Source organism: Xenopus laevis, chromosome 2S (genome assembly GCF_017654675.1).
Source record: "Xenopus laevis strain J_2021 chromosome 2S, Xenopus_laevis_v10.1, whole genome shotgun sequence".
NCBI lineage: Eukaryota > Metazoa > Chordata > Amphibia > Anura > Pipidae > Xenopus > Xenopus laevis.
The window spans coordinates 7,313,092-7,336,555 of NC_054374.1; the positions used below are offsets into that span (position 1 = coordinate 7,313,092).

Here is a 23,464-nt window from a genome sequence, read left to right on the forward strand (position 1 = left end):
GTGGTTGCGAGGAAGTGATGCGCCAGACACAATTACAGCTGCTACATCAAAATTCACCTACTTGCACTTCAATGAGAATCTGCCTCAATTGCGTCAATAATGTTCTATGGGGGATAATAACACCAGCTATTTGCCTCCCGGGGGTTCTAGAGGCTATAATCCCTGCCAAACACGCCAGGTTACGCTCACGTATTTTATTATTCTGCGCAAAGAAAACAGTGACAATGCACTGGATGGGTAATTCTCCAACCTCCCTCAGAGCATGGAAGCAGTTGGTTAAAGGGATTCTGTCATGATTTTTATGGTGTAGTTTTTATTTCTAAATGACACTGTTTACACTGCAATTAATTCACTGTACAATATAAAATGTCATTCCTGAACCAGCAAGTGTATTTAGTTGTAATATTGGTGTGTAGGTGATCCGGTCATTTTGCCTGGTCATGTGCTTTCACTTTAGGATGGAACTGCTTTCTGGCAGGCTGTTGTTTCTCCTACTCAATGTAACTGAATGTGTCGCAGTGGGACCTGGATTTTACTATTGAGTTCTGTTCTTAGATCTACCAGGCAGCTGTTATCTTGTGTTTTATGGAGCTGCTATCTGGTTACCTTCCCATTGTTCTTTTGTTTGGCTGCTGGGGGGAAAGGGAGGGGGTGATATCACTCCAACTTGCAGTACAGCAGTAAAGAGTGACTGAACTTTAGAAATCACGTGGCCCTGCCCACACTCACGCCCAAGCCCCACCCCATATCCCACCCACTCCACATCACAGTTAAAAGACCTCACAGACATCAGCGCTAAAAGAGTAAACCCCCCCCCCCCACAAGTTAAAAAGCTATTGATGGTCAGGGCCCCCTTATAAGTTAAAAAAAAAATTGGGGCCCCAAAAAAAATTAAAAAAAAAACTAATTAAAAAAAAAAACCATTGGTGGCAAGGGCCCCTTACAAGTTAAAAAAAATTGGGGCCCCAAAAGAAATTTTCAAAATTTTTTTATTAAAAATTTAAAAAAAAAACAAAAAACAATGGTGGCAGAGGCCCCCTTACAAGTTACAAAAAAAAAAAATTGGGGCCCCAAAAATTGGCAGGGGCCTATAGAATATTAAAATAACACATTGGTGGCCAGGGGATTAAAAAATAAATAAAAACACAAACTGGTGTTCAGTAGAATTGAACTCAAGGCTTCAGGACTTCAACTTTGCCTCCTTTCGTTACTTCGGGTCTTTTTACCGATTCAGGACTTTGGCTTCGGCTTTTTGGCACTTCCGCGTTTCGGCAATCGGCTCTTTCAAAAATGCAGCACTGCCAGGCCCCCCTTTGGGCCCGGGACACTTGTCCCCCCCTTATGGCGGCCCTGATCCAGTGCATATGTAGATCCCTCTGTCCTGCACGTATGCAAGGTGTATGCACACTGGTACACTACCACCAGTACTAGATGGGGTGCAGGACATGTCAGCTATTAAAGGGGAGCAGTGCGGTGTTGCTGCCATCAGTCTTAGACCCTGCAGTGCCAACGTCCAGTGCTTTTCATATAGTAGAACAGTAAGCTATAAAAATAACCTGATTGATAAATACAGTAGAACCCCCATTTTACGTTTTTCAGGGGACCACCAAAAAATGATGTAAAATCCAGGAAAATGTAAAATCATGGAAATGTATTATGCATAATATATAGGTGGGACCACAAAACTTTTCAGTTGGATTTTTCAAAAGCATCTGAATAGTTGTGGCATTTCAGCCCAGATATTAATGCATATATTGTTGTTGTTGTTTTTTTCTTTCCAGGCAAAGGAAAAGATCAAGATAAGCCAGATGTGAAGATATTTAGAGGTAAACAAATGATGCGTTTTTTTGTGCATTTACAACTAGGGATGCACCAAAGTCACATGATTTGGGGCAGCTGGGAAATTGACAATATGCCTAGTCCCATGCCAGATTTCGAAATTGAATAAAAATAAAAAAATGTTTGCTCTTTTGAGAAATGGATTTCAGTGAAGAATTCTGCAGGAACAACACTATTGATTTTGAAAAATAATTTTTTTTTTCCCATGACAGTATCCCTTTAAATAGACATTGTTCTTGCTTAGGATGACCACAAGCCTTGAATGTGTTGGTCACTACTACATGACAAACATGACTTTTTTGGCTTTAGATGTTGTCACCCCAGATACAAGCTGGTGCCAGGTACACTTAGGAACCTTGTTCCCTAAAACACTACTGCCTGCCCTGTCTTGCCGGGGGTTCCACCTGATTCATAGTTAAAGGGAGTTTCACCTATTAAAAAAAAACCCCCCGTATTAACTGCCCCGGGCAAATGCCCCTATCTTTTTACTTACCCTTCTGTGCAGATTCAGGGATCGGAGTTCACGGCAATAATATTGGTTGATTATTATGTTTATTATTCTCCGATCAGCTCAATCACCGGCATCAGTACATTCCCCATCGAGAAGTCCAAAAAACAATGCTTTGTTGGAGGCTGCCGGACCCAGCCATGTGGCTATCAATGCCATCTCTGCAAACATGGACTCGTACTCAAGCAGCAGAACTGCTGCCCTCAAGAAGCACCCGATGCACATGGAAGCTACACATTTTGGAGATCTTGGTAAGATATCACTTTGGCTGATTATTAATAATTAAATTATGTTATATTACAGTTATGACTGTAATTAACTAGTAAAGCTTCTTTTAACAATTGCACATTTTCTCAGTATCCAAACAGTATCCCACCTTTTGTGGCACTAACAAAAGGTGCAATTTAAATAGGGGACTATCGCGTAAATGAAAATATAATCGAAGCTTCATCATACTGAAATAATAAACTTTCTAAATACAATCAATTAAATATTCTGCATTGTTTCTGCAATAATCAAGTTTATCTTCACTATCCCCATCTGTTGGTCTTCATTCTTTCTTCTTGCAGAAGTTGGGTGTCAGATGAATGAGCCAATATATCTTATAGGGGGGGTTCCTTTCCTAGCAGATGTATTAAAGCTCACTCAAATAACTGATTCCAGTACAAACAAAATCTAACAAAATAACTGCCTTTTGCACAAATCCTGCATGTAGAGAGACATGGTGTCTGGTGAGTTTAATAGAGTGAGCTCTAATACATCTTCTAGGCAAAAGGAGCCCCCCTATAAGATATATTGGATCTAACTGTCAATGAACATCTGACACCCCAATTACTGCATGAAGACAGAACGAAGAGAAACATATGCCGAGAGAGGAATAGTGAAGATAAACTTGATTATTTCAGTAACACTAGAACATTTTTAATTGCATTTAGAATGTTTGTTATTTCAGCATGAGGAAGCTTATATTAAATTTTTATTTTCAGTAGTTCAATAGTTCCCCTTTACATAAAAACAGAATGATGAGAAGTCTTAATCCTGTGCTCCCCCCCAAAGTACCCCATTTAAAGAAGTTTGAATGTTTACTTGTGTTCATGGTGCCATTGGCAAGAGCAAGAAGGCAAGTACATGGGCTGTTGGCAGGAGCCAAAGGTCATACGTATGGGACAGTTGGTGAGAGCCAGAGGGCAATGCTTTGGGGCCATTAGCGAGAGCCTGGGGGAGAGTACACAGGGCCATTGGAAAAAGCCAGAGGTCTATTACACATATACAAAAATGGGGGGTTGTGGGTGCACACCTGAGGCCAATTTCAAAACGTTTAGAGCCCTGTCTAAATGATTCAAGTAAATATGCAAGTGCATGTAATTTTGAAACAGGGTTTTTTTGTAATATTGATAAGCCACCAAACCACGTCAAGGTAAAACCCCACATGGTGGTCCCTAACTTATTAACCTCTAATCATAGTAAAAAAGGAATTTTACCTCTCTGTTTAGTACCAATTCTTTATGTAAACATCTCCTGTGCCTTGGTTTCAAACTGTGTGCTAAATCCTCCCCCGCCAACTGCTGAGCGGCTTTTAAGAGGGAGAGACTGCCTAAATCAACGCCCATTTCAGAAAAAAGAAGTAAAGTGGTGTAATTAAAAACAAAGTGGAGTGATATGTGCAGTTGCACAATAGTGTGTAAGTGTGTAAGTGTATATGGTGGTGAGAAGGGTAAAGTGTGTGTGTATTTGGGAATGTGTATGAATATATGCATAGAATGAAAGTTTGTAAAGAAAAACGAAATAAAGAACACAACAAGTGTAATGTGTGTGTACATGGAAAAGTGTCTAATGGGACGTTGGTTTTTTCATGGCTAGATTCTCCCATGCCGCTAGCATTTATGGCTTTAAGAGAGAGAGATTGCACAAAACCAAGGCACTTTCAAAAGGTGAAAAGGACCAACAAAAGTATAAAGGGGTGGGTATGAGGGTGCAATAACCACATGAGCTTAGCCAAAGCTTCCGGCAAATACAAAAATGGGGGGTTGTGGGTTCACACCTGAGGCCAATTTCAAAACGTTTAGAGCCCTGTCTAAATGATTCCAGTAAATATGCAAGTGCATGTAATTTTGAAACAGGGTTTTTTTGTAATATTGATAAGCCACCAAACCACGTCAAGGTAAAACCCCACATGGTGGTCCCTAACTTATTTATCTCTAATCATAGTAAAAAAGGCATTTTACCTCTCTGTTTAGTAACAATTCTTTATGTAAACATCTCCTGTGCATCCACAACCCCCCTAGTCTATTACACATAGGGGCCGATTCACTAAGGGTCGAATATCGAGGGTTAATTAACCCTCGATATTCGACTGGGAATTATAATCCTTCTACTTCGAATATCGAAGTCGAAGGATTTAGCGCAGATAGTACGATCGAAGGATTATTCCTTCGATCGAACGATTAATCCAACTTTTAATCCAAAAATCGAAGGAATATCCTTCGATCAAAAAAACTTAGAAAAGTCTATGGGGACCTTCCCCATAGGCTAACATTGAGTTCGGTAGGTTTTAGATGGCGAACTAGGGGGTCGAAGTTTTTTTTAAAGAGACAGTACTTCGATTATCGAATGGTCGAATAGTCGAACGATTTTTAGTTCGAATCATTTGAGTCGTAGTCCAAGGTCGTAGTAGCCCATTCGATGGTCGAAGTAGCCCAAAAAACACTTAGAAATTCGAAGTTTTTTTACTTCGAATCCTTCACTCGAAGTTAGTGAATCGGCCCCATAGTCTTTGAAAACCAGAACGCAACCACAATAGGTCTGTTGGGAGCTATAGTCATACCACATCAGGCACACCACAAGTCTGTGCAGTCTGCCTCTGCAGTCTTCTAATGTGAGACATTCAATGGCCTCTGTGCTAATGAGTGAATCGGCCTGATTTGGCCAACCCAGCGTCCACTTGCTCCAACTTCAATACAATATACAATCTTTAAAAGTGATCTCAAGTACAAAGATTTTGTTCAAATATATAAATTAAAGTTAATATTCATTACTGTAGCATGTCACGTTAAATTCAAAGTTAAAACCAAGTGGTAAACGATTGTGCAAATAGAAAATCCAGTACACCTCACTTTTTGCTAAACAAACTTAACAAATCCCCTCCTCTCATGCCAAGCCTCACTCTTTCAATCCCTTGTACTGAAAAAATGATCTCCATTACTTCCATTGCACTGCGAGAAATCTCTTGTTATATTATACCCAAACAACCCAAGAAAAGATTGGAATATGATCAGGGGAGGGTCTTAATAGAAATATGAGAAATAAAAAGTCACAATAACTATATATTATAGACTTACAGAGCATTTGTAGATGGAGTTTGTAGATGGAGTCAGTAACAAACAAGTGGGAAAGAGCTAGAAGAAGAATAATGCAGATATTTAAAAAATAAATAATAAAGCCCATGTCAAAAGTTGCTTAGAATTAGCCATTTTATAACATACATCTTTAAAGAGAGTGAATTACTTTATTGTAATTTTTTTTTTTATTGATGCTTAGGTCGATCCTGTCTGGAGTATGAGGCCCAAGACACAAAGTCCAACCTTTCCAAGACCCTGGAACAGGTGCTACAAGATAACGTGGCTCTCCTATATTTTATCCAGTTTATGGAACTCAGGAGAATGGAACATTTGGTGAAATTCTGGCTGGAAGCTACAAGTTTTCACTCCACTACGTGGTCTAGGATAAGAGCGTTCAGTTTAAACACCGTCAAGCACAGCTCATTGGCAGAACCAGTATCACCTTCTCTAAAAAGACCAGACTTGTCTGTAGCTTCTGTAGATGAGCAGACCCAGGATTTCTCTAAAATACCACATCATACATCTAGATTGAAAGGACCAGACATGGGGGCAAAACAGAACAATGCTTCTAACCATTTGGGAACTAAACAGAAGATAGCAGGCCTGCCAAGTATCCATCTTGAACTGTGCCCTGATCAAACTGTGCCCAATAATGAGCAGTCTTCCATGCATACCACGTCCGCAAACAACACTCCCACACATACAGGAATTAAAGATATGTCTCAGAAGCTTATGAAGAGTAAGTTCACTATTTGTGTCTTAAAAGTTTCAAAGTTAAAGTAGAAGGAAAGACTAAAACTAAGTAAGCTTTATCAGAAAGGTCTATATAAATACACCAGTAAACCCTCAAAGTAATGCTGCTCTGAGTCCTCTGTCAAAAGAAACACCACATTTCTTTCCTTCTATTGTGTACTCATGGGCTTCTGTATCACACTTCCTGTTTTCAGCTTAAACCTCCAGGGCTAGGGCTTGAGCATGCTCAGTTTGCTCCTCTCTTCCTCTCCCCCTCCTTCCTCCCCTCCCTGCTGTAATGTGAGCTCAGTGTTTTGAGTGAGCAGGGAGAGACCCAGGAAGTGATGTCATACCAGCTAATATGGCAGCTGCTATCCTAAACAAACAGAGAGAGCTTCTAGGGCTGTTTACTCAGGTATGGTAAAGCATTCTGCAGAATAAATATATTGTTATAGCTTGCACTATTGTGGCTAATATATTGCTGATAAACAGCTTTGGCAGCTTTCCTTCTCCTTTAAAGGAAGAAGTAAGTGCTTCACGAAAGAGAATTTTGTGGAATGCATGCTGACCACATTAGGTGCACTTTTGGTGGGTTTAAAGGTAAAAAAGTTTAATTGTGGGTTAAAAGGTAAAAAAGTTGAAATTGTTTTCCTACTGACACCTTTTTTTACTATGCATTGTCCAATTTAAAATCTCTGCACACATGCATTCATTTTTTTTACCTGATTAAAGGAGAAGTAAAGACCTATTGAATTGGGGTTGTCTACAAAGGGATTGTATCTCCTGACCTCACACCCCAGGCCGTTGCTCCTATCAGGAGAAAACTGCACCAGTCCAGGGTTATTGCACTGAGCACCACGGAGCAATTAGCTTACTGCTTCTAATTTCTTCAACTTTCTCTGGGGAGATACTTGTGCAGTAGAACTAAATAGGCGACTTTTTCGGCAAAGTTCGCTTATCACTCTACTGAGCATGCACAACCACAAGAAGAAAGAAGAAGCAGGAAAACCAGGGTCGGACTGGGGGGCCCGGGGCCCACCGGGACTGGTGTCCAGGGCCCCCCTCTGGCCCCCGCTACCTAGGCGAATCGCCGCTCGGCATAATTGCCTAGGCGGCGCATCACGCAAATGGCGCTAGGCGCGCATGCGCAAACGGCGCTCAGCGCGCATGCGCAAACGGCGCTGCGATGCGCCGAAATTTTATTTATTTATTTTTTTTAAAAACTGGTTGGGAGAGGGGGTCTGGCCCGGCGGGGGCCCACTAGGGTCGGGGCCCACCGGGTATTTTCCCGGTATCCCGCCGGGCCAGTCCGACACTGAGGAAAACAATCGCTCCGTGGTGCTTGCTGGAATAATTCCGTGCCAGTGCAGTTTTCGGTGCAGGTTTCAGGTAAGTAAATACAATCACTTGTACGTACCTATTTTTTGGCACCCCCAAGTATAACATGCCTTTCCTTCTCCTTTAAAGGTTGTTACTTTATCTCTTTAATGTTTTTTATTGTGTAAGATATATATATATAGATATATATATAGATATATATAGATATATATATAGATATATATAGATATATATAGATATATATAGATATATATAGATATATATAGATATATATAGATATAGATCTATTTAGATTTGGATAAAGATTTGTACTTCTAAATCAGGGATCCCCAACCTTTTGAACCCATAAGCCACATTCAGAAGTAAAAGGAGTTTGGGAGCAACACTAGCATGAAAAATGTTCCTGGGTGCCAAATAAGTGCTGTTATTGGCCATTTGGTAGCCCCTACAAGGATTGTAAACCTACATCGAGGCTCTGTTTGGCAGTATTCCTGGTTTTTATACAACCAAAACTTGTCTCTAAGCCTGGAATTCAAAAAAAAGCACCTACTTTGAGGCCACTGGGAGCAACATCCAAGGGGTTGGAGAGCAACATGTTGCTCACGAGCTACTGGTTGGGGATCACTGCTCTAAATAGTAAAACTTTTACTTGGTCAACTTGGTCCTCTGTCATTAGTAGGGATGCACCGAATCCAGGGTTCGGTATTCGGCCAGGATTTGGCCATTTTCAGCAGGATTCGGATTCGGCTGAATCCTTGTGCCTGGCCGAACCGAAACCGAATTCTTAAAATCATGTGACTTTTTGTCACAAAACAAGGAAGTAGTAAACAAATGTTTTGCCGCACACACTTTTTCCCTCCCCCTCGCTGATTTGCATATGCAAATAAGGGTTTGGATTCGGTTCGGTATTCGGCCGAATCTTTTACAAAGGATTCGGGGGTTCGGCTGAATACAAAAAAGTGGATTCGGTGCATCCCTAGTCATTAGTAATCTTACATGAGGTGCACTGGTTGGTAATCCAATATTCTTGGATTAAAAATAAAGGTAAAGCTAGGATGTACAGGGTCTTATTCTGGATCTTCCAAATAGCCTTCTTTGCCTTCATTTATGGTCTTACAGATTTTCCACCTTTTTAACAATTCAGCAGACTGATGCAACTTCTTGTACTTTAATTCTTTTACTTTTGAAAGGCAAACATTAGTTAAATAAACATGCTTTTCTGAAAGTGCTATCTGGAAATCTCTCTGTGCGATAATAAAGGAGGCCCAGAAGAACTACTTACCATTCCTCTTAGGGTCAGGGCACACAGACAGATTCGGGGAGATTAGTCGCCTGGCGACAAATCTCCTCTTCTTCGGGGCGACTAATCTTCCTGAACTGCCTTCCCACCGACTAAAATGTAAATCGCCGGTGGGATGGCACTCGTTTTCCAAAGTCGCTCACGAGGCAACTCCACGAGTGCCATCCCGCCAGCAATTTATATTTTAGCCGGCGGAAAGCCAAGGGAGGCAGTTCAGGGAAATTTGTCGCCCCGAAGAAAAGGAGATTTGGCGCCCCGAAGAAGAGGAGATTTGGCGCCCCGAAGAAGAGGAGATTTGGCGCCCTGAAGAAGAGGAGATTTGGCGCCCCGAAGAAGAGGAGATTTGGCGCCCCGAAGAAGAGGAGATTTGGCGCCCCGAAGAAGAGGAGATTTGGCGCCCCGAAGAAGAGGAGATTTGGCGCCCCGAAGAAGAGGAGATTTGGCGCCTGAAGAAGAGGAGATTTGGCCCCGAAGAAGAGGAGATTTGACGCTGTGCAACTAATCTCCCCTAATCTGCCTGTGTGTCCTGACCCTAAATTGCATTTAAAGTGGAATGTTCAAATTGGCATCGGTATCTGCTAATTTCCTGCTACAAATTGTGTGTTGTCTTTTAACTGCAGGTATAGAGCGAGATGCTGTTCACACTTTCACCAAATACATTTCTCCAGATGCTGCTAAACCTATCCCAATCAGCGAGGAAATCCGAAGCGATATTGTTGGTAAGACTGCTGTATTGTTAGCACAGAGATCATATAAAGAAGGTCTTTGTATCTTAGTTGTTGTTAGCTTTTGAAATGCAAGTGACAAACCTGACAGGAATAATATATTTTATCTCTTGCAGCTAAGATTTGTGGGGAAGATGGCCAAGTGGATCCCAACTGCTTTGTTACAGCACAGTCCATTGTGTTCAATGCCATGGAACAAGAGTATGTTTCCTTTAATTACCTTTTACTTTAATTTTACATAGAATAAAACTAGTGCAAGTGCAACTCATTCCTGCGGGTTGTCTATACAAGAGAAGTGGCTTACTTATTAGTTATGTATTCCAGCAAGTTATTTATATAATTTCTTTTTAATTTTTGTTCTTAAATTAATTTGTATCATATAACTTAATGTGAAATTGCTAAGAGTCCACTTTTTGAAACACCATTAATATCACGACGGTGCAGGGGCTGAGTAGACCGGCAAAAGCTTATTTAACCAAGCAGGGAGTGCCACATGCTGCTTCCGTGCTCCATTCTATCTGTGTGATAGGACTGTGCATTAACGGGTCAGGGGTTGCTTCCTGCTCCAGTAAATTAAAGGAACAGTTCAGTATAAAAATAAAAACTGGGTAAATAGGCTGTGCAAAATGTATCTAATATAGTTAGTTAGCCAATAATGTAATGTATAAAGGCTGGAGTGACTGGATGTGTAACATAATAGCCAGAACACTACTTCCTGCTTTTCAGCTCTCTAACTCTGAGTTAGTCAGCGACTTTAAAGGGGAACTATCTCGAAAATGAAAATGTAATATAAGCTTCAGTATGCGGAAATCAGAAACTTTGTAAATACAGTCAATTAAATTTTCTACATCGTTTCTGCAGCAATTTGGTGTCAGATAATCATTGACAGTTTGATCCAATATATCTTATAGGGGGGCTTCTTTCCTAGCAGATGAATTAGAGCTCACTCAAATAACTGATTCCAGTACAAACACAATCTAACAAAATAACTGCCTTTTGCACAAATCCTGCATGTAGAGAGACATGATGTCTGGTAAATTTAATAGAGTGAGCTCTGATACATCTTCTAGGCAAAAGGAGTCCCCCTATAAGATATATTGGATCTAACTGTCAACGAATATATGACACCCAACTGCTGCATGAAGACAGAATGAAGAGAAACAGATGCTGAGGGAGGGACAGTGAAGATGAACTTTATTATTTCAGAAACAATGCAGACTATTTAATTGATTGTATTTAGAAAGTTCCTTATTTCATTATGCTGAAGCTTACCGTATATTACATTTTCATTTTTGCGATAGTTCCCCTTTAAGGGGGGGGCACATGGGACATAACTGTTCAGTGGGTTTGCAATTGATCCTCCGCATTCAGCTCAGATTCAAAAGCAACATTTATGTCCCATGTGGCCCCCTCTCAAGTCTCTGATTGGTTACTGCCTGGTAACCAATCAGTGGAAAGCAAGAGAGCTGAAAAGCAGGAAGTAGTGTTCTGGCTATTATGTTACACATCCACTCACTCCAGCCTTTATACATTACATTTTTGGCTAAATAACTATATTAGAAACATTTTTTATTTTTCACAGTCTATCTATTTACCTTTTTTTATTTTATACTGAACATCATTACATTTTGCATTCTTGTTTCTTGACTCTTCAGTGATGATTTTGCTGTTCTAAATTCATAGGCACTTTCCAGAATTTCTGCGCAGTCACCATTTCTGTAAATACCAGATTGAGGTCCTAACCAGTGGAACCGTTTATCTGGCCGACATCCTCTTCTGTGAATCAGCGCTCTTCTACTTCTCAGAGGTAACAATTTAGTTTTTGCATTTGGAATGGAGTCTGCTTAAACATTTGACAACACTAAGGGGGGAATTCACAAAAGTGTCGGTAAAATAAGTAACCCAGAAGTACAAATTTGTAAAATGTCGTACGAACGGCAAATTCACAAAGGCAGATGTTACCGTCTCTGAATGTCTCGTAAGTCTGTCAATTTTCTAAAATGTCGTATATCTTTTCATCGTACAAACGACATTTACCAAGACTTTTTAAAAGGCAATTTGACTGACATTTTCATTTTGGAGAGGCTAAAGTGTCTGAAAAATTGTCGGTAAAAAAAAAAATGAGTTTAAGAGTAATTCATAAAAATGTCGGGAAAAGTGGCGCTGAAAAAACCACGCCCACTTTTAACGGCACTAATTCAAAAGTGTCGTACATGTCGGAAAATTGGCGGAGAAATGCTTTGTGAATTTATCGGCTGTTGCTACGACACTTTCTACGACATTTTTTCGTTCCTGACACTTTTGTGAATTCCCCCCTAAGTCTCCACACTAGGAACCTCCTCAACCTGAGTAAAAGAGAAGTTCTTACCTGGGTAAGGAGCTCTGGTCTGTATTTGCTGTTCATGTCCGGCTGTATTTCTCATTATGGGTGGGGGGGGGGAATACATACGTCTCATTTATAAATGCAAGTCTGTCTGAGCTCAGATGGAGACTAGGCTGTAAGAATATTTACACTGTTCATTAAAGGTACTTACTTCCAAATGCATTCCTTACACTTCCATGTAGTTGTGCTAATCACTCATTTGTTTTTAACAGGGTTGTATACCTTTAAATTAACTTTTGGTATGATGCAGAGAGCGATATTCTGAGACAATTTACAGTTTTTCAATTTTTTTTATTATTTGTGGTTTTAGAATTATTTCGGTTTCTTTTCAGCAGCTCACCAGTTTGTAATTTCAGCAATTTGGTTACTAGGGTCTAAATTACCCTAGCAACCATGCATTGATTTGATCGAGACTGGAATATGAATAGGAATATAATTAATATAAAGTAGCATTAACAATAAATTTCTAGCCTTACAGAGCGCTGCCTCTGCATCAGACAGTCGTGCCACGTCGGATCAACGCTGCGACACCATCCGACATTTGTATATTTTACCTTCCGCTTGTATATTTTACCTTCCGCCGCATCTGACTTGACGCCCGTATAGCCCTACCCTAAGGGGCACATTTACTATGGGTCAAAAATCGAGGGTTAATTAACCCTCGATATTCGACCATCGAAGTAAAATCCTTCGACTTCGAATATCGAAGTTGAAGGATTTACCGCAATTACTTCGAACAATCGACGGAAAAATTGTTCGATTAAATCCTTCGAATTGAATGATTCTAAGGATTTTAATCCATCGATCAAACGATTTTCCTTCGATCAGAAATTGGCTAGAAAACTCATGGGGAAGGTCCCCATAGGCTAACATTGGTGCTCGGTAGGTTTGAGGCAGCAAAGTAGGTGGTCAAAGTTTTTTTTTTTTTAAAGAGACAGTACTTCGACTATCGAATGGTCAAATAGTCGAACAATTTTTAGTTTGAATCGTTCGATTTGAAGTCGTAGTCGAAAGGTCGAAGTAGCCAATTCGATGGTCGAAGTAGCCAAACAAATACTTTGAAATTCAAAGTATTTTTCATTCTAATCCTTCACTCGAGCTAAGTAAATGTGCCCCTTAGGGGGGAATTCACAAAAGTGTCGGGAACGAAAAAATGTCATTAAAATGTCGTAGAAAGTGTCATGGCAACAGCCGACAAATTCACAGAGCATTTCTCCGCCAATTTTCCGACATGTACGACACTTTTGAATTAGTGTCGTTAAAAGTGGGCGTGGCTTTTTCGGCGCCACTTTTCCCGACATTTTTATGAATTACTCGTAAACTCATTTTTTTTACCGACAATTTTTCAGACACTTTAGGCTCTCCAAAATGAAAATGTCAGTGAAATTGTCTTTTAAAAAGTCTTGGTAAATGTCGTTTGTACGATGAAAAGATATACGACATTTTAGAAAATTGACAGACTTACGAGACATTCAGAGACGGTAACATCTGCCTTTGTGAATTTGCCGTTCGTACGACATTTTACAAATTTGTCGACCGCTTCTTCTGGGGTTACTTATTTTACCGACACTTTTGTGAATTCCCCCCTTAGGGGGGAATTCACAAAAGTGTCGGGAACGAAAAAATGTCTTTAAAATGTCGTAGAAAGTGTCGTAGCAACAGCCGACAAATTCACAGAGCATTTCTCCGCCAATTTTCCGACATGTGCGACACTTTTGAATTAGTGTCGTTAAAAGTGGGCGTGGTTTTTTCGGCGCCACTTTTCCCGCCATTTTTATGAATTACTCGTTAACTCATTTTTTTTACCGACAATTTTTCAGACACTTTAGGCTCTCCAAAACGAAAATGTCAGACAAATTGTCGTTTAAAAAGTCTTGGTAAATGTCGTTTGTACGATGAAAAGATATACGAGATTTTAGAAAATTGTCAGACTTACGAGACATTCAGAGACGGTAACATCTGCCTTTGTGAATTTGCCGTTCATACGACATTTTAAAAATTTGTTGACCGCCACTTCTGGGGTTACTTTTTTTACCGACACTTTTGTGAATTCCCCCCTTAGTGTTTTGTTAGCCATGGTTTTTGAATAAAACTGAAGGGGTGCGCTTAAATTAAGGTTTATTTGATTAAATACTGCAGCATAAGCCAGGATATCCCTAGTGTTACATGGAAATGCATTCAGGGATTCATGTATAATGAAATTTCATGAATACTTTGTTTTTTTGCAGTACATGGAGAAAGAAGATGCAGTAAATATATTGCAGTTCTGGTTGGCAGCAGATAACTTCCAATCTCAACTGGCTGATAAAAATGGGCAGTATGATGGGCAGGAAGCGCAAAATGATGCAATGATCTTATATGATAAGTGAGTCATTTTTTTGTCACAAATGCCACAAAAGAAAATTTTATGTTCTGCTTGTTCAGTTGTATTGCTCTGTTTATTCAGTTCGGCTCCCTTTTTCTTTAGGTATTTCTCCTTACAAGCTACTCTTCCCCTGGGCTTTGATGACTCTGTACGACTGGAAATTGAATCGAACATTTGTAGGGAAGGGGGCCCACTCCCAAACTGCTTCACTACTCCATTACGGCAGGCCTGGACCACCATGGAAAAGGTAAGCGTGTCCCCTTGGGTTTTCAGACTTTATACGGCTTGTATGGTATTTAAACGCATACTGTCATGGGACAAACATGTTTTCAAAATGCTTCCATTAATAGTGTTGCTGCAGCAGAATTCTGCACTGAAATTCATTTCTCAAAAGAACAAGCAGATTTTTTTATATTCAATTTTGAAATCTGACATGGGGATAGACATATTGTCAGTTTCCCAGCTGCCCCAGTCATGTGACTTGTGCTCTGATAAACTTCAATCACTCTTTACTGCTGTACTGCAAGTTGGAGTGATATCACCCCCCTCCCTTTTCCCCCCAGCAGCCAAACAGAAAAATGGGAAGGTAACCAGATAACAGCTCCCTAACACAAGATAACAGCTGCCTGGTAGATCTAAAGGTGGCCATAGACTCAAAGATCCGCTCGTTTGGCGACATCGACAAACGAGCGGATCTTTCCCCAATATGCCATTAACGGCATGGCTATATTGGGGGTAATTCGAACGTTCGGCCGTATGGCCGAACGATCGAATTACGATGCGCCAAGGGGCTCCGAAGGGTCGGTCGGGTAAAAATCAAACCTTCCCGATCGATATCGTGGCCAGATATCGATCGGGAAGACCCGTCGGAAGCCCCCATACACGGGCAGATAAGCTGTCAAATCGGTCCAAACGACCGATATCGGCAGCATTATCTGCCCGTGTATGGCCACCTTAAAAAGCACTCAATAGTAAAATCCAGGTCCCACTGAGACACATTCAGTTACATTGAGTAGTAATATAGATACATTATATACTTGGAATTGGAAGAAAAATGTCAGACTGGAAAGCACATGGTAGACAACCGATCTAATGCTAAAGCTGGTCATACACTATCAGATTTGCTTGTTTGGCAATCTTGTCAAAGGATCAGATTTTTACCCAATTTGGTGACCAGTCCTCTGAGTCATATCAAGATGCACCGATCATTTGGCTCCTCCACCAAATCGTCCCAAATTAGCTATCGAGGGCCTCCTCAAAGAGACTTCTAAACTGCCTGATAGCTAATTTATATACAGTATATTACATGATAATTTGCAGATTTTTAGTGCAGCAGCCAAATGTGATCAGGCAGAGACAGTGTGGGTTTTATTTCCTTTCACACAGGGACCGGCATTTGGCTATTATGCCTCCTTCTAGGACATGCCTCTTCTATGGTTTTTTGTTTGTTTTACATTACTTGTCTGATCACTTTTGCATTTAATTAGAAAAAATTGAAATCTGTACTTAGTTCAGATCATAATAAATGGTTATTGGTTACATAAGTAAAATGTAACTAATATTGTTTTGTCAGATTATATTTATTGATTATATAAATATTTTTTAATATTTTGCAGGTATTCTTGCCTGGTTTCCTTTCCAGCAATCTCTACTACAAGTACTTGAATGATCTCATCCACTCAGTGCGAGGTGATGACTATAGCTGGAGTGGAGCAGGGAATCCAAGTCAGGGGGCGCAAGGCACTCCGAATCACACACACTATATGAGCTCTGCAGATAATCCTGCCTCCCAGGTACTGAATGTGCTGGCACTCGAAAAGTAGTCATTACTAATAATTCCAAGACATTTGTGTGCTGCTTTTTTTTTTTTTTTTTTTTTTTTTTTTTTTTTTGCTCTGCTTGGCATTTATCACTGACACTGAGCTTTCTAAAAAAATCGTGAATAGCTTGCTTAGCACAAATAAAACACTAGCAGTATAGCTGTTTACATTGACAAGACTATTGTATATGTCTGCTGAACTGATTTCCATCAACAGCATTCATATATACAGACTTACTCTCCAAATCTTACCTGTATGTTTACCTTTGGGCCTTGCACTCCTGGGCCCTGGTGATGTTTACACTGAAACGCATGTATGAAAAATACTAATGAACGATATATGTTGAGCCCATAATAAAGTTCAAAATAAAGTCCAAGGCATCACACCTTTTATTTGAGGCAATTTTAAATCAAAGGCAAAAAGTGTATTAAACATTTAAAGTCATTTATTAAGACAAAAAAAGGTTCTGGCCTAACGAATTTCGTGCCTGTTGGGGCACTTACTCATAGCCTATGAGTAAGTGCCGCAACAGGCATGAAATTTCTTTAAATATTCTAGAAATTGGTGAGCAGTGCCAGTAACTGTACCATTATTAATAAGAAGGGAAGTATGAAAAAAGCATTAATGAAGGGAGAAAAATACTCACAGTTTACCCCAGTCCATGGGTGCAAAAATTCAAATCATTTATTAAGACATACAGATGACATATCTGAAATCACATATGTCCTAATAAATGATTTGAATTTTTAATCTTAATTTTGGTCTTTACTTTTAGGGCAGGACTCCACGGATGATTCCGCCGTGATCCGACACGCTGCGCAAAAACGCAGGCATCACAAAGGAAATAAGGCAAGTAATGCTATTGTTGGATCGTGCCGCATTGTTGACGCGACACGACTGTCGGATGCAGACGCAGCTTCTGCATCCGACAATCACGTTGCATCAACGCTACGACACGATCCGACAATAGAATTACTTACCTTATTTCCGTCGCATCCGACGTGACGCCCTTAGAGAAAACTCACAACCTTTTGCTGTTTCAGAACCTTTTTTTGTCCTAATAAATGGCTTACAGTTTTTATACACTTTTTGCCTTTAATTTCTTTGGGGAAAACCCACCAAATACCTTTTTATTTTCTAATTGCAACGCATGTATGTTTATAACCGTTAGTCGGGGGAAATAGTCTAGCTATCTCACCTTTGACTAATTACAGGAGGTAGGGCAGACACTGTGTTTGGTTGGAGAGTCAAGCCAAACCAGATTCACTCAAAACATTAGCTGAATTGGTGTTCCCTAGTGTGTAACTGATATTTATCTAGATGCAGTCCAAGCCCATTGTAGATGAACCCAGTGAATCTGTATATTTGGGGAGTACATTTCATTGATATTCATTATCTCTGTATTACAGTCTGGATTCAAAAAGAGCAATGTAAAAATACTGAAAAACTTTGATGAAGCAATAATTGTTGAGGCTGCAAGTCTAGATCCTGAATCCCTATACCAACGAACATATGCAGGGTAAGTGCTCTCTCTTTCTCTGTAAGTCACTTCTGTCTTCTCTGTCACTCTCTGGATCTGTCTCAGTATCTTTAACTGAAGATAAATAGGGTGACACGCACTGTTTGTGTTCTAAAAGTGATCAGTAAGACTGCCATTGGCTCTATGGCACAATAAACCAATAAGGCACAGTTCCGTGTAAAAATAAAAACTGGGTAAATATATAGGCTGTGCAAAATAAAAAATGGATCTAATATAGTTAGTTAGGCAAAAATGTAATGTATAAAGGCTGGAGTGAGTGGATGTGTAACATAATAGCCAGAACACTACTTCCTGCTTTTCAGCTCTCTAACTCTGAGTTAGTCAGTGACTTGAAGGGGGGCCACATGGGACATAATTGTTCAGTGAGTTTTCAATTGATCTTCAGCATTCAGCTCAGATTCAAAAGCAACAGATATGACCCATTCCCCCGCCTCAAGTCACTGATTGGTTACTGCCTGGTAACCAATCAGTGGAAACCAAGAGAGCTGAAAAGCAGGAAGTAGTGTTCTGGCTAATATGCTACACATCCAGTCACTCCAGCCTTTATACATTATATTTTTGCCTAATTAACTATTGAAAATGTTTTTATTTTGCACAGCCTATCTGTTTAGCCAGTTTTTATTTTTATGCTGAACAATTCCTTTAATTAACATATTGAAGTCTTGACCAACCTGTAGCCAGTCAGAACAATAATAGAGGAAGATGTTAACAGAACCACCTCCTGCAGGAGAAGCAACTATTTATTTGAAATTTTCTATGTGTAAGGGTGTAAATCCAGTTCTGTTTAACATATATTTCTGCAGGAAAATGTCTTTTGGTACAGTCAGTGACTTGGGACAGTTTATTAGAGAAGCTGAGCCTGAGCCGGATGTGAAGAAATCTAAAGGTAAATCTCCAGTTCGTGCCATGCATTCAGAAATCATTTGTAGCTCTCTGTATTGCCAGGTAGCCCTAACATTTACAATTCTGTAGAATTGTCTTGTCTGAGATTGCCCATTATCTTTATTCAGTGTCTGGACTATTCTGCTGCCATTCTAATCTGAAAAGGTATTCTAATCTGAAACTATTATTTGTGTTATTGTGGAACAATACTGGTTTCAGTTACAAGATGGTTCCTTCAATTCTTCTCACTTTAGGTTCAATGTTCTCTCAAGCTATGAAGAAATGGGTCCAAGGAAACTCTGATGAGGTGAGGGTTCCTGTGCACATGAGTACTATAGCTGTCTTTATCCAAAAATGCATGTTTCTTAAAGGACACCTTTTGGCAAAATATATTATCCCAAAGCAAAGATGTGGGTTAATAGAGCCTGCACTCCATTTGGGGGTAACACACCGCCAGTGCTAGGACACTCACACTGGGAGGGAGCTCTCAAAGCGAGCGGCCATGTTGGTCTAATGTAACTCGCGTGCACATAACTTGCTTCTGATGTCACTCGCATGCACATGACGTGCTTCTGATGTCACTCGCATGCATATGACGTGCTTCTGATGTCACTCGCATGCACATGACGTGCTTCTGGTGTCACTCGCATGCACATGACGTGCTTCTGGTGTCACTCGCATGCACATGACGTGCTTCTGGTGTCACTCGCATGCACATGACGTGCTTCTGGTGTCACTCGCATGCACATGACGTGCTTCTGATGTCACTCGCATGCACATGACGTGCTTCTGATTTCACTCGCATGCACATGACGTGCTTCTGATGTCACTCGCATGCACATGACGTGCTTCTGATGTCACTCGCATGCACATGACGTGCTTCTGATGTCACTCGCATGCACATAATGAGAAAATTGTGGCATTCTTTCATTATGCGTACGAGTATGCCCCCAATATGGCTGCTCAAATCTTATGCTGAAGCAACATGTTTGCTACTCCATGGTGCACCACCAGATGAGGAATTGAAGAGAAGTCACAGCTTCACATTGCATGAATGATCATGAACTAATGGAGAAAAGAAAAGTGGCCAATACCATATTTGGCCCCTCGTTACAGTATTCAGCACATGGCTGATTGGTCGGACACTATACAGGGTCACCTGATGTATTGCTACCTTAAGACCACAACGCATTTTTTTTAGTCAAATTGGCAATTAATGTTCTGTTAACTAAGTGTAGTACCTAGCAAAAATACACAAGGGGTCCCAGTCTTCACACTGTCTGGCTGTTCAACCAACCGCAAACTGCTCAAACTATCATAAGTAAACATGTAAATGCTTGTACATTTTATCCACTATTCCAGTAAAAAAAATGTCATGATATAGCCACCAAATGTTGCACACTTCCATGAGTATTACAAACGACCTGGGTGCCAGTCCGAAAAAATCATAAATATCAGCCAGATTGACAGCACACCAGGGAGATCCCAACAACAGAAATAAATGAAAAAATAAAGGTCTATTGACAGTGGCGTAACTATATGTCACTGGGCCCCACAGCAAATTCAATTTAGGGCCCCAAAATATTGATAAAGTGGCCTTTTGTACCCAGACATAATAAAATTGGCTATTAATTAGGGCCTCACTGGGCCCCTTATTCTACTGGGCCCCCCTGCAAGCGCAGGGTCTGCTTCCTCTGTAGTTACGCCCCTGTCTATAGAATCAACGTTTCAGTTCCTTACTGGAACTTTTGTAAGGAGATATATATATAAATATAGTTACATAGTTAAATCGGGTTGAAAAAAGACAAAGTCCATCAAGTCCAACCCCTCCAAATGAAAACCCAGCCCCATACACACACCCCTCCCTACTGTCACATAAATGATATATACCCACATCTATACTAACTATAGAGTTTAGTATCACAATAGCCTTTGTATTATGTCTGTCCAAGAAATCATCCAAGTCCCTCTTATAGTCATTAACTGAATCATCACCCGGCAGTGCATTCCCCAACCTCACTGTCCTCACTGTGATGAACCCCCTACTCTGTTCCTTTAAATGAAACTTCTTTTCCTCTAGTCTGAAGGGGAGGCCTCTGGTACGTGATTCTCTTTATGGGTAAAAAGGTCCCCTGCTATTTGTCTATAATGTCCTCTAATGTACTTGTAAAGTCTAATCATGTCCCCTCACAAGCGCCTTTTTTCCAGAGAAAATAACCACAACCTTGACAGTCTCCCCTCATAATTTAACTCTTCCCTCCCTCTAACCAGTTTAGTTGCACTTAGTCTCTGCACTCTCTCCAGCTCATTTATATCCCTCTTAAGGACTGGAGTCCAAAACTGCCCCCATACTCCAGATGAGGCCTCACCAGGGACCTATAAAGAGACACAATTATGTTTCATCCCTTGAGTTAATGCCCTTTTTTATACAAGAACTTTATTTGCTTTAGTAGCCACAGAATGACACTGCCCAGAATTAGACAACTTGTTATCTACAAAGACCCCAAGATCCTTCTCATTTAAGGAAACTCCCAACACATTGCCATTTAGTGTATAACTTGCATTTATATTATTTTTGCCAAAGTGCATAACCTGCATTTATCAACATTGAACCTCATTTTCCAGTTTGCTGCCCAGTTTTCCAGTTTAGACAAATCACTGTGCAAAGTGGCAGCATCCTGCATGGAACCTATAGTTCTGCACAATTTAGTATCATCTGCACAAATAGAAACAGTACTTTCAATGCCCACCTCCAGGTCATTAATAAACAAGTTGAAAAGCAAGGGACCTAGTACAGAGCCCTGCGGTACTCCACTAACACAGTTTTACTGTAAGGAGCTTCCTTCACTAGTGCTACATTAGGGTTACCAGATGAGTCGAATAATGAATGGGCGTGTTTAAAAAATCCAGTTCGAACAGCTGCACTGATTGGAATTAAATTTAAATTAAGTGCATTTATTACATGCATTATCTTCAACATTTCAAGAGATCTGGTAACCGTAGGCTAAATATTTTCATCCATGTCCTTAGCTGGATGTTTGAACTTTAGCTTTTTGTTAGTCTTGCATTAGTTAAGGGATTTCACTAAGACCAAATCAGCAGACTGACCATTGATTATAATGCATCTTTGTCTTTAGAACTATTTCTGGAGTATGATTTATATCATTGATCTTGAATGTACCTCTAATTGCAGGCCCAAGAAGAAATGGCTTGGAAGATTGCAAAGATGATTGTAAATGATGTTATGCAACAGGCAGAGCGGAGTCCTGCTCTAGAGAAGTCTACAAAGGTTGGATACAGTACTCCGTAGATGTGCGTGTTTCCTGCAGTTTTGTCATTGCTTAAAGGAAAAGTAAACCCTAAAAATGCCATATTTTATATAGTGAACTTATTGCACGAGGCTAAAGTTTGAGCTTGTCAATAGCAGCAATGATCCAGGACTTCAAACTTGTCACAGGGGGTCACCATCTTGGAAAGTGTCTGTGACACTCACATGCTCAGTGGGCTCTGATTGGCTGTTGAGAAGCTAAGCTTAGGGCTCGTCACTAATTATCCAGCAGAAAATGAGCTTCCCTGGCTGTAATATAAGCTGATGCTACAGGTTTGCTGATTATTCAATTCTGATGCTAATTGCACTGGTTTCTGTGCTGCCATGTAGTAATTATGTGTATTAATTACTAATCAGCCTTATATTGTGACATTTCTATTCTATGTGTACTGTATATTGTGAGTGGCTCCCTAAGCTCAGTAAGTGACAGCAGCACAGAGCATGTGAATCAGTGAATCAGCAGAAAAGAAGATGGGGAGCTACTGGGGCATCTTTGGAGACACAGATCTTTACTGCTAAAGGGCTGTGGTTGCCTTGGGCTGGTAAAGAAGCACAAAACATCATGTACAACATTTCTACCTACTTCTTTAGTTAGGCTTTAGTTCTCCTTTAAGATATTTCCTTGGCTTCATCTTGATATTGCATGCAAACTAAATGCCTTCTATATCATTCCATTTATGTATCTTTGCTGTTATGCGTCCTGCTTATTACATAGTATTGTACACTCAATATTTAGATGTGGCATGTGACACACAGTATGGTGCTGAAAATTTAGATTTAGGGAGATGTAATTTATTATCTGTCAGTATTTTTTTACTGAACTGCAACAGTTGTTCCCCCCCCCCAACCACATATGTGGGCTAACTGAACCCACACCCACATGTGCTTTCTTTTAAGTAAGGGATCTGTTATCTGGAAACCCGTTATTGGGTCGTCCGGCGACAAATCTCCTTTTCTTCGGCGACTAATCTCCCCGAACTGCCTTCTCGTCGGCTACAATTGCCAGCCGTATGGCACTCGGAGCGTTTTCTTTTTCTGAAGTCGCCTCACGAGGAAACTTTGGAAAACGAATCGCTTCAAGTGCCATCCCGCCGGCGATTTACATTCTAGCTGGCGGGGAGGCAGTTGGGGGGGAGATTAGTCACCCAGAAAAAGAGATTTGTCTCCGGGCGACTAATCTCCCGAATCGCTCTGTGTGCCCTGACCCTTAATGTTATTACAGATTTATATTCTGCAGTGCTGTACATTATTCACAAAACTACAGGGGCTTATGTATTAACACTGGGCAAATTTGCACCTGGCCAGTAACCCATGGCAACTAATCCTGTTCAGCTGCCTGAAAAAAAAAAAAGCACTGACTGGTTGC

At 40.4% G+C, this 23,464-nt stretch overlaps 1 protein-coding gene across 3 annotated transcripts in view; it reads left to right on the forward strand.

The window, feature by feature from the left end:
- The window catches only part of LOC108709192 (A-kinase anchor protein 10, mitochondrial), a 30,854-nt gene that overhangs the window by 6,387 nt on the left and 1,003 nt on the right, over positions 1-23,464 (forward strand). For 2 of the 3 annotated variants that reach the window (XM_018248820.2, XM_018248818.2), the window contains exons 2-14: positions 1,782-1,826; positions 2,410-2,598; positions 5,885-6,424; positions 9,676-9,774; positions 9,897-9,981; positions 11,464-11,587; positions 14,392-14,528; positions 14,631-14,775; positions 16,145-16,321; positions 17,758-17,867; positions 18,692-18,774; positions 19,025-19,077; positions 21,964-22,082. In XM_018248820.2, the coding sequence (XP_018104309.1) occupies positions 1,782-1,826; positions 2,410-2,598; positions 5,885-6,424; positions 9,676-9,774; positions 9,897-9,981; positions 11,464-11,587; positions 14,392-14,528; positions 14,631-14,775; positions 16,145-16,321; positions 17,758-17,867; positions 18,692-18,774; positions 19,025-19,077; positions 21,964-22,080 (1,904 nt within the window). In that variant the 3' untranslated portion in view covers positions 22,081-22,082. The remainder of the gene's footprint in view (positions 1-1,781; positions 1,827-2,409; positions 2,599-5,884; positions 6,425-9,675; positions 9,775-9,896; positions 9,982-11,463; positions 11,588-14,391; positions 14,529-14,630; positions 14,776-16,144; positions 16,322-17,757; positions 17,868-18,691; positions 18,775-19,024; positions 19,078-21,963; positions 22,083-23,464) is intronic. The other variant, XM_018248819.2, reaches the window with a different exon arrangement.